The sequence below is a fragment of the Serinus canaria genome, chromosome 2 (assembly GCF_022539315.1).
Source record: "Serinus canaria isolate serCan28SL12 chromosome 2, serCan2020, whole genome shotgun sequence".
Classification (NCBI taxonomy): Eukaryota; Metazoa; Chordata; class Aves; order Passeriformes; family Fringillidae; genus Serinus; species Serinus canaria.
The window spans coordinates 40,274,861-40,289,816 of record NC_066315.1 but is presented as its reverse complement, the minus strand read 5'-3'; the positions used below and the strand labels follow the sequence as shown (position 1 = coordinate 40,289,816).

General features: G+C 39.1%; 1 protein-coding gene across 3 annotated transcripts in view; it reads right to left on the bottom strand.

Annotated features, from left to right (window-relative positions):
• Positions 1-14,956, bottom strand: part of RBMS3 (RNA binding motif single stranded interacting protein 3) — a 702,347-nt gene that overhangs the window by 590,345 nt on the left and 97,046 nt on the right. For all 3 annotated transcript variants that reach the window (XM_030232505.2, XM_030232511.2, XM_030232509.2), the window contains one exon: positions 6,843-6,911. In XM_030232505.2, the coding sequence (XP_030088365.1) occupies positions 6,843-6,911 (69 nt within the window). The remainder of the gene's footprint in view (positions 1-6,842; positions 6,912-14,956) is intronic.

Here is a 14,956-nt window from a genome sequence, read left to right as displayed (position 1 = left end):
CTTGGAAGAGTCCTACGTTTTCATAACCATTACACCTGAATTTTAATATTTATACAGTATAATCAGGAGAAATTTAACATAACTGGTTTACCAAGACTTTAATGCCCAAATCCCATGCTTGGTGAGGAATATATATACCCAATCCACAGAGTGGCCAAGAGGTACCAGATGAACAGATTGCAGAATGGAGCCTGCATTTTGTCATTTACAGTGACTATAAAACATAAGCCCATCTTTTAAATATAAGTTTGGGCTTCTTTCTAAAGGTACCATCAGTCTTCATCCTGCTGTGTTAGTAGTTGTGTCAGACACAAAGTGTTTCTCCACAAGTAGTTAAGTGAAAGCATGGGGTTGGATCTTATGAACACCATTGCTCCCCTCCAGGCTCTTACCCTGTTGGAGCTTAGGAAACAGCTTTATGTTCAGTTCAGTCAGCTGCCCTGGTGATTATGCCCAGACAACAGGTAGCATACTTGGAAGAGCAACTTTTGAATAACAGTGCACACTTTTACATTTACTCATATTCTACCACTGACCATTGAGAAAAAAAAAAAAGAAATTGGTTTCCTTTTTTAGTTCCCCTCGTATTTCATTTACAAAAGCCTTAACTTTTCAAAGCTAAGTTTATGTGGTACTTTGGTTGGCAACAGACACAATTGCTCCTGAGTCTCATTTGGCTGAGTTATCTTCACACAATAAAAATAGCTTATACATCCTGGTGTACTGATGCATTTAGCTGAGCAGCCAACTCAGTGTGCCCTGCTCTCCTGCTACTTGCAAAGCAGTCACTGAGATTAACTCTGCCTTTGCCCATGACCTTCGTGAAGTTGGGGCTGCCAGTGCAGATTCCTGTGGCTTTATAAAACATATGCCAGGTTCAATCTTCCCTTACATGCTCCTACCAAAAGCATCATGCCAGAAGCAGCAGCTCACAGATTTCACTGAGGAATCATCAAAGTTTGCAAGGCAGAAAGAACCTTTAACATCAGGTTTCCAGTTGAACCTAACATGCTGCAGCAGAAAAGATGGACAAGTGTATGAGAGGTGAGACACACAAGGGAAAAAAAAAAAAAAAAGACAATGGCTAATATTTTGACTGCTGCTAATGAAGACTGACCTAACACTTGGGTCAATCTTTATCAATAATCAACAAAATCCCACAAGGCTCTCATGTGCATAACATGGCTTATACATGGAATAGGAGCAGAGCTGGAGTGCTGATCACAGATACTCACATTTTCCAAACCTGCAGTAAACTTAGGCCAACACACGATGCATAAAAGAATAATTATCCTTCTAAGTGTTGAACTACTTAAACATGCTCTTGCAAGGCTCTGTCTCCACCTCAAATTCAAATTTAATGAGTGATCTAAGGTAAACCTATCAAGGCTTGTTGAAATTCAATGCATACCTTTGACATGCCAGAAAGTTCAGTTTCTATCAGTACATACTTGATTTTTCCATGTGCTTACCCAAACATAACAAAGATCAAAACGCAACGCTGCAAAACAGATGACCTATGGTAAAGAGGAACGCCTAGCTCTGAAAAGATATATTATGGAAAGGAGGTATTTAGGGATTTCCACTCCATTTATTGCAAAACTGGCAAATTTCCCTCATTAAGTCTAATTGAGTCCATTGAATTTTGCTACTTTTTTGGGATAAACACCAAGTGCCAGGAAGAAGGAACATATTTCTGTGGCTTGGGTTGTCTGGTTTGCCTTTGGAAAGTTGCCAGACCTCATCTGACCCTTAAAAATAAGGTTTAACCCTAGTAGCTGGACTAAGTCACTGTCATTTAGATGAGCACACTGCAGCTCAAACCTAGGTCAAGAGAGAAGGAATTCTGTTGCCACTTGACAGCTGCTCAGTGGCTTCAGTGGCTTCTTCTTTTGGTGTTCACAGTAAGTTTTCTAGTGGACAGGCACATAACCTAGAATTTACTGCCACAGTGTGTGGTGCTCAGCAGAACAGCAAAGAGCTGAGTCATCAGGGAGACAGTGACTTTCTCAATAATGACTTTTCCAAGTCAGACTTCAGTCAGACTGAAGGAAAACAAACAAGACTCAAAGCAGTTGAGTACATAACTATTTATTATTCTTTATTTAGTATTTAGAACTAGCTATCTTCCACCTGTTTAAAAGAAAACTCTCTTCACAGGAATGGATCTTCTGAGCCATTGCTCTGATTATCTTTGTGTTCAGGCAGCTTGCCAGAACCCATCAAGGAAACTCACTATTACCCATCTTCCTGCTCCAAGAAATCATGAAATTCCACTTGGAGGTGTCTTAGGCTACAAAAACCCCAACTGCTACCAGAATCCATACCTAGTTTGGCTTCCTAAAACTAAATAAATTCTCTACTCTCATGCTGCACAATTAATCACAAGGTTCATTTTGACCTTGTGCGCTGTGAAAAAGCCTACTGAACAGACACCTGTCTAATTATCTTCTTACCAACACATTACTGCTCCAACACATACACAGGAAGAATACAAGGGCAAAAACAAGGCAAGGGGAAAGCAGGGACACACACAACAGGGACAAAGAAAGGGAGAGAAATTATGTACACTGAGATCTCTGACCTGAAATTGAACGAAACAGCTGCCACAGTATAGCTGCAATATCACCTTTCCCAGCTTCTGCCTTCCTGACTGGTATCCCGGTATTTCCATCATCCCCATCACAAAGAAGCTGTGTTATAAACTATCATATGGAAAGATAAAATATTTCAGCTGTTTGAAATATGGACACTACACTGAATGTTTATAAACATCCATTGTCTGTCCAGAATCCTCTGAGAAACTGCTAACCACTTCGTGCTAAAATATTGTACTTATCCCTGTGAGTAGGATAAAGGAGTAGGATATTGAAGAAAAAAACATATTCTGGCCTTAAGGCACTGATGCCAAGTTCAGCAATGGACAAAGCTCTGACTACCAGCAAGAAAGCAATGAGCTTGTTTTGCCTCTACCAGAAAGTCAGAGCAATAACTCTGTAACAAAGCAGCAGTGGAACCAGACAGAGGAGTTATGGAATCACAGCTGAGAGCCCTCCTGTCCTGTGGCCCATTGGACACAGTTTCACTTTCTGCATTTTTTACTTCATTAGCTCATAAACTAATGCCTTGCTAATAGATATGAGGAGGAGAAAGATGCTAAAATGTTCTATATTATTTTTAATGGCATTTAATACACACCAATTATTCTGCAGGCTCATTTAGCACCTAATATTGAAGAGGCATCGAATATTTCTAGAAAGTAATATAATCTAGGCATTTCTAAAGATAGTCTTGCTAACAACCTTTGTGCAAGAGACCTGGAATATTGCCACTAAGATGCCAGCCAACAGTGGAGACCAAATGAATTGTCAGATTTTACCAGCTCCCTAGTGTGCTCATGAGCAAGAAAAGTCAGCCTATCACTATCTTCTACCTGCATACAAAGTGGATTTATTTGTGAGATCTGACTAGGTGCTACTGACTTTTTGCCTCTCATTAACAGTTAGGGCATAGCAAATTAGGAGGATCATTGTCCCATTACTCTTTCTATTAGGACACTTTATCTATGGTTTCTTTCCATGCCTTGACCTTAAGCTGGCACCTGAAATATATGGTTTCTTCTCCTTTTTTCCCTAAGGAAAAAAAGAGGGATTTTCTCTTAATTGTCTTCATTTTTACTAGCACACAGTTCTCAAGTCATTACCACTAACGAGTGAATTGTTAATGTCAAAACTGCTTTCAGAGACACCCAAGCTGCAAGGCTGAGTGCCTTGTGTCCCAGCCTGCCTGTGTACCTTTGATTCCTCATGGCAGACAGACTGTCCCACACGAGGATTTGCCATCACTACAAGAGGCTCTGCCTTAGATGTCATCCCACTCAGCAAAAGCAGCGTCATGTTGGAAATAGCTACACCATCATCCCTGATAAAGTGCCTCTTCCTCATTCATTTTCATCAGTTCTAAGAGCCACTTGCACTTCAGGCAGCAGCCTTCAGAGTACCACAGAAGGACTAAGTTCAGAGCGTCTCACAAAATTGCTGCAGACTTCTTCACCCATCAAGCAATGCCAGTAGCCAAGAACATAGTGTAGGTAATTTTGCTTCATTAGCATCTTTATCTCCTCCTTGATTCTATCCCTCAAGCCAGTTTAGTACATCTGAAGGCAGTAAGACTCCACAGCTCCATGGGTGCCAGTTCAGAAGCTGAGATTTTGTTTGGCTTTCCTGCCCACCCCTCAAATTCCTTAATAATTCAATTGATAAATTCCTCAAATCCAAAAATATCAATCCTTTAGACTAATGGCTTCTTATTCTGACATTGAGAAAGAGGAATGCTTGAAGAAACCTAGCTTGAACCAGGTACTAATACCTCTTTCACAGGGCAGTCAGAAGGAACCTCTAAATCAAGTTTCAAAGATGACTCCCCAGCAACAAGACATTTTCTCAGGCTCAAGGGGCAGTGAAAAAACCAAAAAACATAGAAACCCAAACAACACTATTCTCTGGACAGCTTTATATAAAAAAAAACCTGAGCATACAAATTCCATGTGTCCATGAGAGCGATAAGTTGATAGAAACTTATTAAAAACCTTCCCCAGATAGCATATTTGAGATAGATAACCATGCTTCAGTTTATCCAATACAAAATATAAGCATGTCTGGGTAGCACAAAGCAAATCAAGTCAGGGTAAAATGTGTTATTTTCTGTGACTCACTGACCTCACTCTTTCAAATCTCTCACCTAATGGACCTTCCAACTTCACATAGATAGAAGAAATGAAAAAAGAAAAACTTAGGGGAAAGAAGGAAGAAATCAATTCAACTTTTAACATTTCTTAGATGCATCAAAGGTCTCAGCTATGTAGTTCTATTAGGTTTGTGTGTGGATTCTTGTAAGATCCATGTGGAAAAGCCTTCCCTGGGTTCACTGCATGAGACTAAAGAAAATGCAGACTATGAATTTTGAACTTCAATCTTTTTCTTTCCTGGAAAGCTATCTTAAAAGAAATATATTAAAAAAAAAGTTTAAATAAACTATATATAGATGCTGGCAAGTTACAAGGCTGAATACAAATCTCTTATCCAATACAAATATTTTGCCACTCAGCTCATGAGAGCACACAGCAGTATTCCAGCCTCCCAAACGGAACCGCAGCAAGCCTATACATCCTCACAGTTGGTACTGGCATTTATAATATCCATGAGGCAAGTTTCTAAGCTTATTAAACCCAAAACACAGAAGACAAAAGCTGGCAATAAACAAGGAAAAAAAAGAAAATATTAGAGTAAAAATGACAAAGGAAAACAAGAGTCAAACGTAAGGGGTACAATATACGTGGAGGGAAAACTACCATGAGCACACTTCAATACATCAGAACAGGTTTTTTTTTCCCTGCAGATGCTGGATAGTCTAGACATACTTTCAAGCAACATTCCTGGTAGTTAATCCCTCAACTCTGCTAGTGGTTTGACAGGGTTGTAACACTACAAACAATCTTTATTATGCACTTATGTTTCCCTCCCTCCTCAAAAAGGAAATCAAGTGTGTAGAGAATAAGGTGCATTTCATATGATTTGCTAGGATGGTCTCCTCCTGACACAGGGATTCATCTCCTATTAACAGACAACTGCAGACACACACGGGAAGAGGGGAACAGTGCTTGTGTGTATTAGTTATCAACTTTTTCTTGCTCACTAATGTCCTAGGATGGAGCAAGAAATAACCACTGAAAAGAGTTAAACTTTTGTCTATGAATTCTTCACTTTTACCCTCAATAGTAAAAATACAGTGTTGAAAAAGTGAGACAGAAAGCATGGAAATGTTTGTGAGCAAAAAACCACTATTTTTGTATGAAGAGAATAAAAACCTCATAATACTTTGTGAAAACAGGACCATTAACACTGGGAGGATAGTGAAAAAGGTAGCTAAGAGACCATGAAGCATTTAGCTACTTTTTTCCTCATCCTAGTCTAAATAGAAATTAAATTCATGGTTTCTTTTGCTTTAGGTTTTTCAGGCCTAAATCACAACTTAATGGAAGTTTCCTCTCTTAGGGTACACATGTCCTTCAAAAGGAAAACCCAGCATGTCAGATCAAGGGGCGTTTTGGTGTTGTTTTTTTTTTTAATGTATATGTAGAAAGAGGTATGAAAAATTAAAAGTAGAGGCTGGAAAAAAGCAAACCCAATGCAATCATTACTGAAAAGACACCTGAAGAGTTTTTGAAGACAAAGTTGCTTTAGTTGAAATACATTGTTCTTTAATAACAAAAGCAAGCCATATCCTTGTCTACAGTAAAAAAAGACTTTTGATTTTGATAAAGTAATAGAAAGCCTGAATACCATTCAAATTCCTATAAAGAATCATTAACTATTGTATTGTTTCCTGCCTATCACTGAAGAGTTTCTGGCTTCGGTTTCAATTAATAAGTTTTCCCGAAGTTTTGATCATTGCAAACACTTCAGAAAGAAACCCTAGAGTAGGGTGGGGGAAGGCCAGCATAGAACAGACATTGCCATGCATTGCCAAAGGGCATCAAACACCCACACTTGTAGCTTAAGTGACAAGATGCAAAGGATAAGGGGATCCAGCCACAATACCATCCCTGACAAACCAGAGAGGCACCACTGCATTAGAGGAGGCACAGCTGTACAAGCTCCTCCATGAGCAGCAACTGCATCCAAGAGTTTGCCACAGGATATCCTGGAACAACCTCAGAGAGCAGCGTGACCCCGCTGGGCTAGTGCAGGTAGGTAACACTCTTGGATCCCTTCACAAGTTCATTTTAAAAGGATGCACGTGTCAACCTGAGCTTCATATCCTTTGTGACAAGGGCATATTACCTGATGGGGCTGTGAACTGGACCATCTGCTGTAGGAAGGAGCACCAGAAGTCTTGTTGGCTGTAGGTCTCTGCAAAATAAAAGAAGGACATGTCAAATATTCACCCACATGTCCGTCATATGCACAGGCAACTTCGCCAATCTCAACCATAGGAAAAAAAAAAAACAACCAAACACCCCAAAGCCCTAAACAAGAGCCCCCAGAAACCTCAAATAGGAGACATTTGCACTAAAAATCACACAGATGGAAGCTTGATGAATTTGCAGCCAATGCTCTGTTCAGCCTCAAACCTCAGAACCTAAATATCCACTTCAACCTGTACTTTCTCCCCCAGACTGCCTATTTAAATGCTAAACCCCATCCTAAACCGAGCCTACAAAGCACTGCCCATCAGGCAGACAATTTACTCAGATCAAGCAAAAGTGCTGTAAAGGAAGAGCAACTGACATCACCTCTCTGGGCTTGTGAGAAGCCTCTGACACTGTTCCACACCAGACCCTTGTCTCTAAACTGGAGAGACACAGATTTGACAGACAGATCAACCAGCAGATAAAGAACTGGCAACAAGGTGACACTCAGCGGTGGTCAATGGCTCACTGTTCAAGTGGAGAACAGTGACACATGGTGTTTCTTGGAAGAATTGAAGGGAGGGTGTCAAAACAAAATACTTGTTCTTTCAGAATCACTTCACCTTTCATTTTTGAATATTTTTGGAATATGTAGTGGATTATTTATGTACCAACTTTATTTTTTAAGAAAAACAGCCTTTATGGTTTATCTCTACATTTCTTTCACCCATTTCTCTATTTTTTTCCCCAAAACCCTAAGAAAAATGACCATACTTTCACATCCATATCATGGTTGTCACATATAGACTTTACAATCAAACTGCCTTTGCTGCAAAAGAATCAATGCATTATGGCATCTAATAGAACTCCATCAATTACTTTATTACACATTATCTCTGGTTTCAAAATTATTTTATAGCATCAACTTCAACATCATCTACACCCAGTTTAAGCTAGAGTCTGGTGTATTAAAAGAGCTTCAAATCCACTCCTTACTTACGTGAATTTGGTACTTCAAAAAAAAAAAAAAAGAAAGAAAGAAAGAAAAACAGCCAAACAAACCCACTGGATATCACAGCCAGTAACCAAGTTTCTTGCAAGCATATCACTACTATACTGTGTAAGCTCATGTATTACATAATCTTCATGACAACAAGGCTACTTATATCAGGAAGACCAGGTGGGTTTAAGTTCCTTTTGCATGAGATCTGAATTCAAACAGGCTTTCCAGACATAAGATACTAATTTATCAGTACATTATGTCACCAGCAGGATGCTAATAAGGGGGACAGATTCATATTTGAACCATATGGACATAAATTACTAGGAAAAATGCAATTGTGACAACCATGTGAGATTTATACCACAATGTAGTACAGTCTTTGTAAGTATGAAAATAAATAGCTTATGGCTTTTAACACCCAAGGATATAGTACATTTCTATGCCAATTATAACCACCAGGGCTTATACATCATTACATATTCTAAAGCTGGCATGTCATTCTAACTAATGAGAAACAGCCACTGCTGGAATTGTATTTGTGTGTTAGTCTATCAAAAAGCAGTCATTTTACAAATTTAATTATTAACATTGCTGTATAGTGTATTTATCTTCTCCTAGACACCCTTAAAAGGATGGGCATTTTTAATGAACAGATACACCATGTAACAGAATAACACTTTTTTTTGATAGAAACTTCAGAAAAGTCAAAGTGCATACAATGCTGGTCACAGCTTTGTAAAAAACTATCTCCATCTGCTTCAAAGGAATGACCAGCCAATCTCTGAACAACAAGTTGAATAATGGGATAGCTGGAGTTTTTTTCCAGAAGCACCTGGAAATCGTTTTCCAGCAAGATAGCTCTCCACAAGCATTGCACACCTTTCTTAATTAATATATATGTAATGTATGTCTGCCTTTAGTATCATCCAATAAAGCTGCATCTTCCTCCTGTCTAAACTCATAAATACCAGTCTGGGGTTTCATTACTCACTCCAATACCTTTAGTAGGTACATTTCCTACACGGCAATCACTCTTTTGAACTTTGCTGTCTCAGTTTCAAGGACATCCGAAAGATAAATATCCCACAGAGAAACAGCACTGCAATATTACAGAGAAACAGGCAAATCCTTTCCAGGACAAACATCCAGCAAACAAATACTTCCCAAGACAAGGGCAGAAGATGATTTATTTTTTTTTTCATTTTACAAAAAAGAAAATATTAGCGCTTCAGAAGTTCTTATTAGATTACTTACATCTTCCAATATGATTAAGATGGCATTTTTAAAAAACTGCAAATAGTTATATAAAAGACTTTTATTTTCCAATTTTTATTTTCCCTACCCTTCAGGCTTCTTTTTTTCCCTTCTCCATTCACAGACCAAGAAGCAGGCTCCCTTGCATGCTCCAAGGCAACCAGACTACCGGGTTATAGAGCAAAGGCTTGCACTGCTCACACACAGAAGCTTATGTATTAGACTGTTCAGAGAAGATAATGAAATATCTAGAAGATATTTTCATTCAAGCTTCTGACCCAGCTCTAAAGGGCAACAGGAAAAAATCTGAAGGCCAGGCCACAAGCCATGCTCATCTCAATGGTTAAAATACTTCAAGCAAGTGACTTAAAAAGCTATGCACGTGCAAACTCCAAATGCACACACCCCCACCCTTATTTTGCTGCAACCAGTAGCAATTAGACACCCACCTACCTCTAAGAATATGTCTCTGATATCTATAGGTTATAAGCCAGGCCATATTCTCTGCTGGATGAGCAGCTTTTCCATATAACTCACAACTCAAAGGCCTCAAGGTGTTGCATTTTCACAAGCTATTTTACCAGGGAGAACACATGCTGCATTCAGCCCTTTAAGCCATACCCCTTTCTTCAGTTAAAATCACCTCCCACATCCCTCCTCCTTTTGAGAAAGAAGGAGCACAAACACAGGATATTTAAGAATGCTCCCTCTGGCACAATTAGCACTTTAGCACAAGCCCTGGACATAAACTTCCCCCCTGGTCTTCAGAGGTCCCTAAGAGCATCACTGAAATGACCTAAACTAAACAGCCATCAACACCTCCAGAGCCTCCAGCAAGTCCCACTCTTAACTACCTTTACTTCCATTCTGCTTCCCCAGGTCATTTCTGCTCCCTAAGCTGCCTCTCAGCCATATGCAGACACAAAAGCTCCTCCCCAACTATTAAAAACTAATTAAGACTGACTGCCCTAATTACCTGCTGTCCAAGCTGTTCCTCATGTCCTGGCCCCTTCCCTCATTCCCTCCACCTGGGAACAGAGGTCAAACTCACTGAACTGCAGATGAGCACCTGTTGTTTTAAAAGACCGCAAAGTTTTGCTGAAAATTATAGAAAGGTTCAAGCCTCACAGCAGACTGTACTTCCAAAGGCAGTAAGACTGGAAACTGGATGTGTGAGCTTTGTAACTGAGCTGGAAGTTCTGGAAAAAATGGAGAGGGAAGCTGGTGGTCTGCACACTGCTGCCCAGGCAGCAGTCAGTGTGAGAGGAGAAAATCTGATGTAGATTCAGGTGCAATGCTTCAAGCACTTGGCCAAACCTGAGCCTGAATGTGAGGAATGCTGATGAAACATCAGACTGCCTCCAAATCCTAGTGAGATCAAGAAAAAAAAGTACTTCTCACTCTCTTAAAGTGGCACAGATAAAAGAAGAGCAAATGATGCAGCATATGTGCAAAGATGCTTTTTTCATATGCAGCTCACAGGAAAACTGTTTTCTCAGAAGATTCCTACTACTGAACACAGTAAATAACATAGCAAGAAGCCAGGAAAAAAAAAAAAAGCTTGTAGAAGAATACATGGAAATCAATACAATGGAGTATGGCTCAACAGGAGAGTTCAGGGAAATACATATGTAACTATTTTATTCTTGGGGTGAGGCTACCAGTGACTGTGTGCAATACAAGCCAAGAACATATACAGTCCCTAAATAATTCCTCAGTCAGGCTAGGAGAGCTCCAAGATAAGGCCACATTTCAAACTTACGAAAAAAAGGCAGAACCCAGAATTAGAAATGTCATTACTCCAACAATATTTCTAAAAGCAAAAAAAAGGAGTACATATTCTGATAATAAAGGCAACGTTTATAAGTTGTTTTACACCCAAATAGACTTATAAAGTCTTGTGATGAGCATGGCAATTCATCCCATTAGTCTGGAAAAGTATCCTGAGATGGGATGATTTACTGTCTGGAAGTACCTGTCTCTTTCCATCCCCTCACTGGAGAGAAAGGCTAAGCAGGCAGTTTAATTGAGACATCTAACTGGGGATGCCTAATGTTAGGTGAAATTAAATCTACCTACAGTCCCTGCTCTCCTTGCTACCAAGGGACCTCAGCAATTTGTCCTCTTCTATGTTTCAAAGGGTTATTATGGAAGCAAGTTTGTTATGCAGTCGGGGTACTTGTGAACTGCCTTGTGAACTCCCACAAACTGGGTGAGTCTTCAAAGTGCAGCTCATTGGTAAAGACATGAAATGCTGTCTTGACTTGTGGGACTTAGAATTTTTATAGCTGGGCAAGATGGGGAGAAAATTATTTTCTTTATAAATAGAGAAAATAAAATATGAAAAGAAAGGGAACATATGCAAAACATTTAGTTGTATCAAAACCAATTTTCTTCAAAGAAAATCTACTTAGACTTACACCTGTAGTACTCTGAGAATACAATTATAGTTACATGAAACACCTGATATACCAACAATTCCCGAGCTCTTTGACTTTCTGGCCTAAAACCTTGCTGGCATTCAGAAGGTCTCTAGCTTACAAAAGATGCTGCTTCTTTAAAGAATGTAGATTCCAGTTGTTCATGTATAGATGGACATGAAATTGAGGCTATACGATGCACTGTCCCATATCTAGAATTTTTTTCTAGTATTTGCTATGGAATTTTCCTTATTTTCTCTTAAATTAAAAAAAAAAAAAAGGTCATTTCCTGAACAAAGCTACAGAGATAGCTGAAACTCTGTAAGATGTTAAGGCACTGAAGTTCTTTCTGTGAAGTTCGCTTTCTTTTTTTTAATGGAGTTTTGTATATCTGTGACTTTTGTAAAGAGGAACCAGCAATGTCATGTTAAAAAGAAACAATATTCAGGGGGTGCTTCTTGGGAGACAGAGGCCTTTGGGTTAACTTGTTTATTTTTTTTTTCACAGCAGGAATTTATGAAGAAAACACAAGTAAAAAATAAAGCTTTAACTTCTCAGACTATAAAGGGCTATAATATCCTTTATGACTGCCCAGGAATGAATAATGAGCAAAGTCCTTTTACATTAACCACAGCAGACTGGAACAGTGGGAGTTGTTTTTTGAAGTATTGAGGTTTATTTCTTTTTACTTATTAAGCTTATCCCACAACAATGCAGAACAGAAAATGACAAGTTATTAATTCCTATGTAGAAGGTAAATAGAAATGGTGACAATTTATCTGATATTATCTCATCAAAAATGGTGCTTAGAGGAATTACAGAGTCTGAAATTTGAACCAGTAATATCTCATGAAACAACACAGACTTCATGCCTACAAATCAATCCATACCTGCCTCTGGTCTGGCTCCAGACACCCTTAAGCCACGCTGATTCTCTATGTGAGGTAAGACCTCACACACTTGTTAACACCAAATCCTTTACAGCTTCTCCCTCACAAACATCATCTCAAGGGATCACAGAAGTCAGCTCAGTGGAAAGGGTCTCTCTGTGCTTCCAGTTTGGTACCACATCTGCCTCCACAGGGGGAGACAAACCCCAGTAAAGCCTGTTCATTACAAATGTGCTGCTCACCCATGAAGCCTCTTTCACTTCTGTGCAATAAATAAACACAATTCCTTGCTCCCTTTGAAACCTCAGCCCATTTTTCAACAATACCAATACCATGCTGGAAATTCACAGCTAGCACTCTGGACATAAGACTAAACAAATTGCAAGTACTTTAAATATCCATGATTTCTTCAAAACCCTACGAGTTAAAAATCATGCAAAATTTCCTGGAAAACTGCCTGCTTCCTAGTGATGCTAGCTCTACAGAACTGCAGAGTGGTGGATTTTTAAAAATTTTTTTGGTTAGGAAAAACAAAGATGGTTAGAAAAAAGGAAGATAGCAAAAGGTTATATAACCAGATTAATAATAGGAATAAAATGTCATTACAGCCATGCAGCAGTTTTTACCCCTCAAGAGTGAACATTGCTGCTCATGAGGTTAGGACACAAAGTGAAGTGCAGTGATATTGACAGCAGTGGAAGGATGGTAGGTGATGTGACAATCTGGTCTTCTCCTCCATGCAAAGGGCGCATGATGCATCCTTCAGCTTGCTTGGCAGCTAAGAGAACAGCAAATGTCAGAGTGACATCATTGTTTGCAGTGATGAGGTGATGCAGGGGAATCACCAAGAATGTTGCTCCATAAAAGTGTAAAATCGGGAGGAAGACATTAAGAAATCAGCCTATCTGGATAGAATGGCAGGACATAGAATGTAACAGAGTTGCAAGAGGTGAAATTTGTAAGTAATGAAATGCATTTATAAGTTGTGCATGAAAAAGCACATAGTGGGAAAACAATCTTTCCTTAACACTGTTACACAATGTCATTAGGGATTACTTCCTCTGGCTTACAGAAATCAATGTTATGACAGGAAGAGACAGAGCAGGAGAGATATTGACTGAGCTGTCAACCATAGGAGTACATCTCTCTGAACCTGTGGGTTTGGGCTTTGATGGAGCAAATGCATTCAATAGACGCTTTTATAGGAACTCAGGCACTCACTCAAAGTACTCACATTTCATATCCACTGTCTAGTCACGACCATCAACACAGGGACTCACATTTCTGAGGTGAAATTGCCAAAAGTAGTATATGTCCATCACTCAGCCCCATCCATGGATCCTTGACACCTAACGATTTGACATGGGCTCTGAGCCATGGTGCAGGGGTTGTCATGACAGTGTGATTCCCTCTCTTTTTCCTTTGTCCATTCTTGTTTACTTATTTAATAAAGACATTAAAGAAGGAAAAGAGGAAACCTTCTAGATAAAGCCAGAGATAAAAATATCACATCTTCATAAACTCTCTTTACACTTACCAACCAGGAGCCTTGTGCTAAAAAAACCCCAGACCTTCCCTACATGACCTCCCATATCCTCCTTGATTGCTAAAAGTAATAATAATGTATTTTAAGTTTCAAAGTATGTATTTCAATGGTAATGAAGTTATATCTCACAAATCAAATAAGAACTGATATTAGAAATTGTGCATTAGAAATCCATCTCAAACCACATCTGCCTTAGCAGAACTGACTGGTCAAGCTCGAGCCAACAATACAGTAACCACTAATTCCTTCTCCTTTCTGATTTTTAACAAACTAAAAAAGTGCAGCATCTTTGAAATCACAAACAAGATGAACAACTGTTACTGTTGATGAGAAGCAAAAACATATTTCTTAGGAATTTTATCTGGTGAAAGTAATTATTTTCAGAGATGCTATTGACATCATGATTTCTTGTGCAGTCAGCACTTTCTTCCAAAGCCAGAGAGAGTTAGAAGATAAGCTGCAAAGAGATTGAGGAACAACCTTCAAGTCTTCCAGATGGAGTTGGCATTCTTACCCCATAAAATGTACAATTAAGAAATTGTAAGAAAGTTGCAAGACATAGAATCGTGCAATTAGATAAGGAGGGGAAATCAACTGAAAAAAAAAGAAAAGAAAAATATGAGGACATTCAATTGTTTGAGGTCAAGAACTCCCCCAAGCACTACAGAGAAGGTAGGGGAGCACAGCACAGCCATATGAGGGAAAATTCAGTCATGAAGGGGCTTTCTAAAGCAGCTGCTTTAGTGGAACTAAATGTAGTATTATGTCAAGCAATGTTCTGTTATCAGCAATCAGTAGCTTCAACAAGGAGCCAGTGAATGCCACAGTCCTGGATATCACCAGGGCACCCACTCCTGTTGAAAGAATGTTCAAGGAAGTATAAGATGCATTATCAGAAGAACTTGGAACATTTGACATCTTTTATTCCTTTAT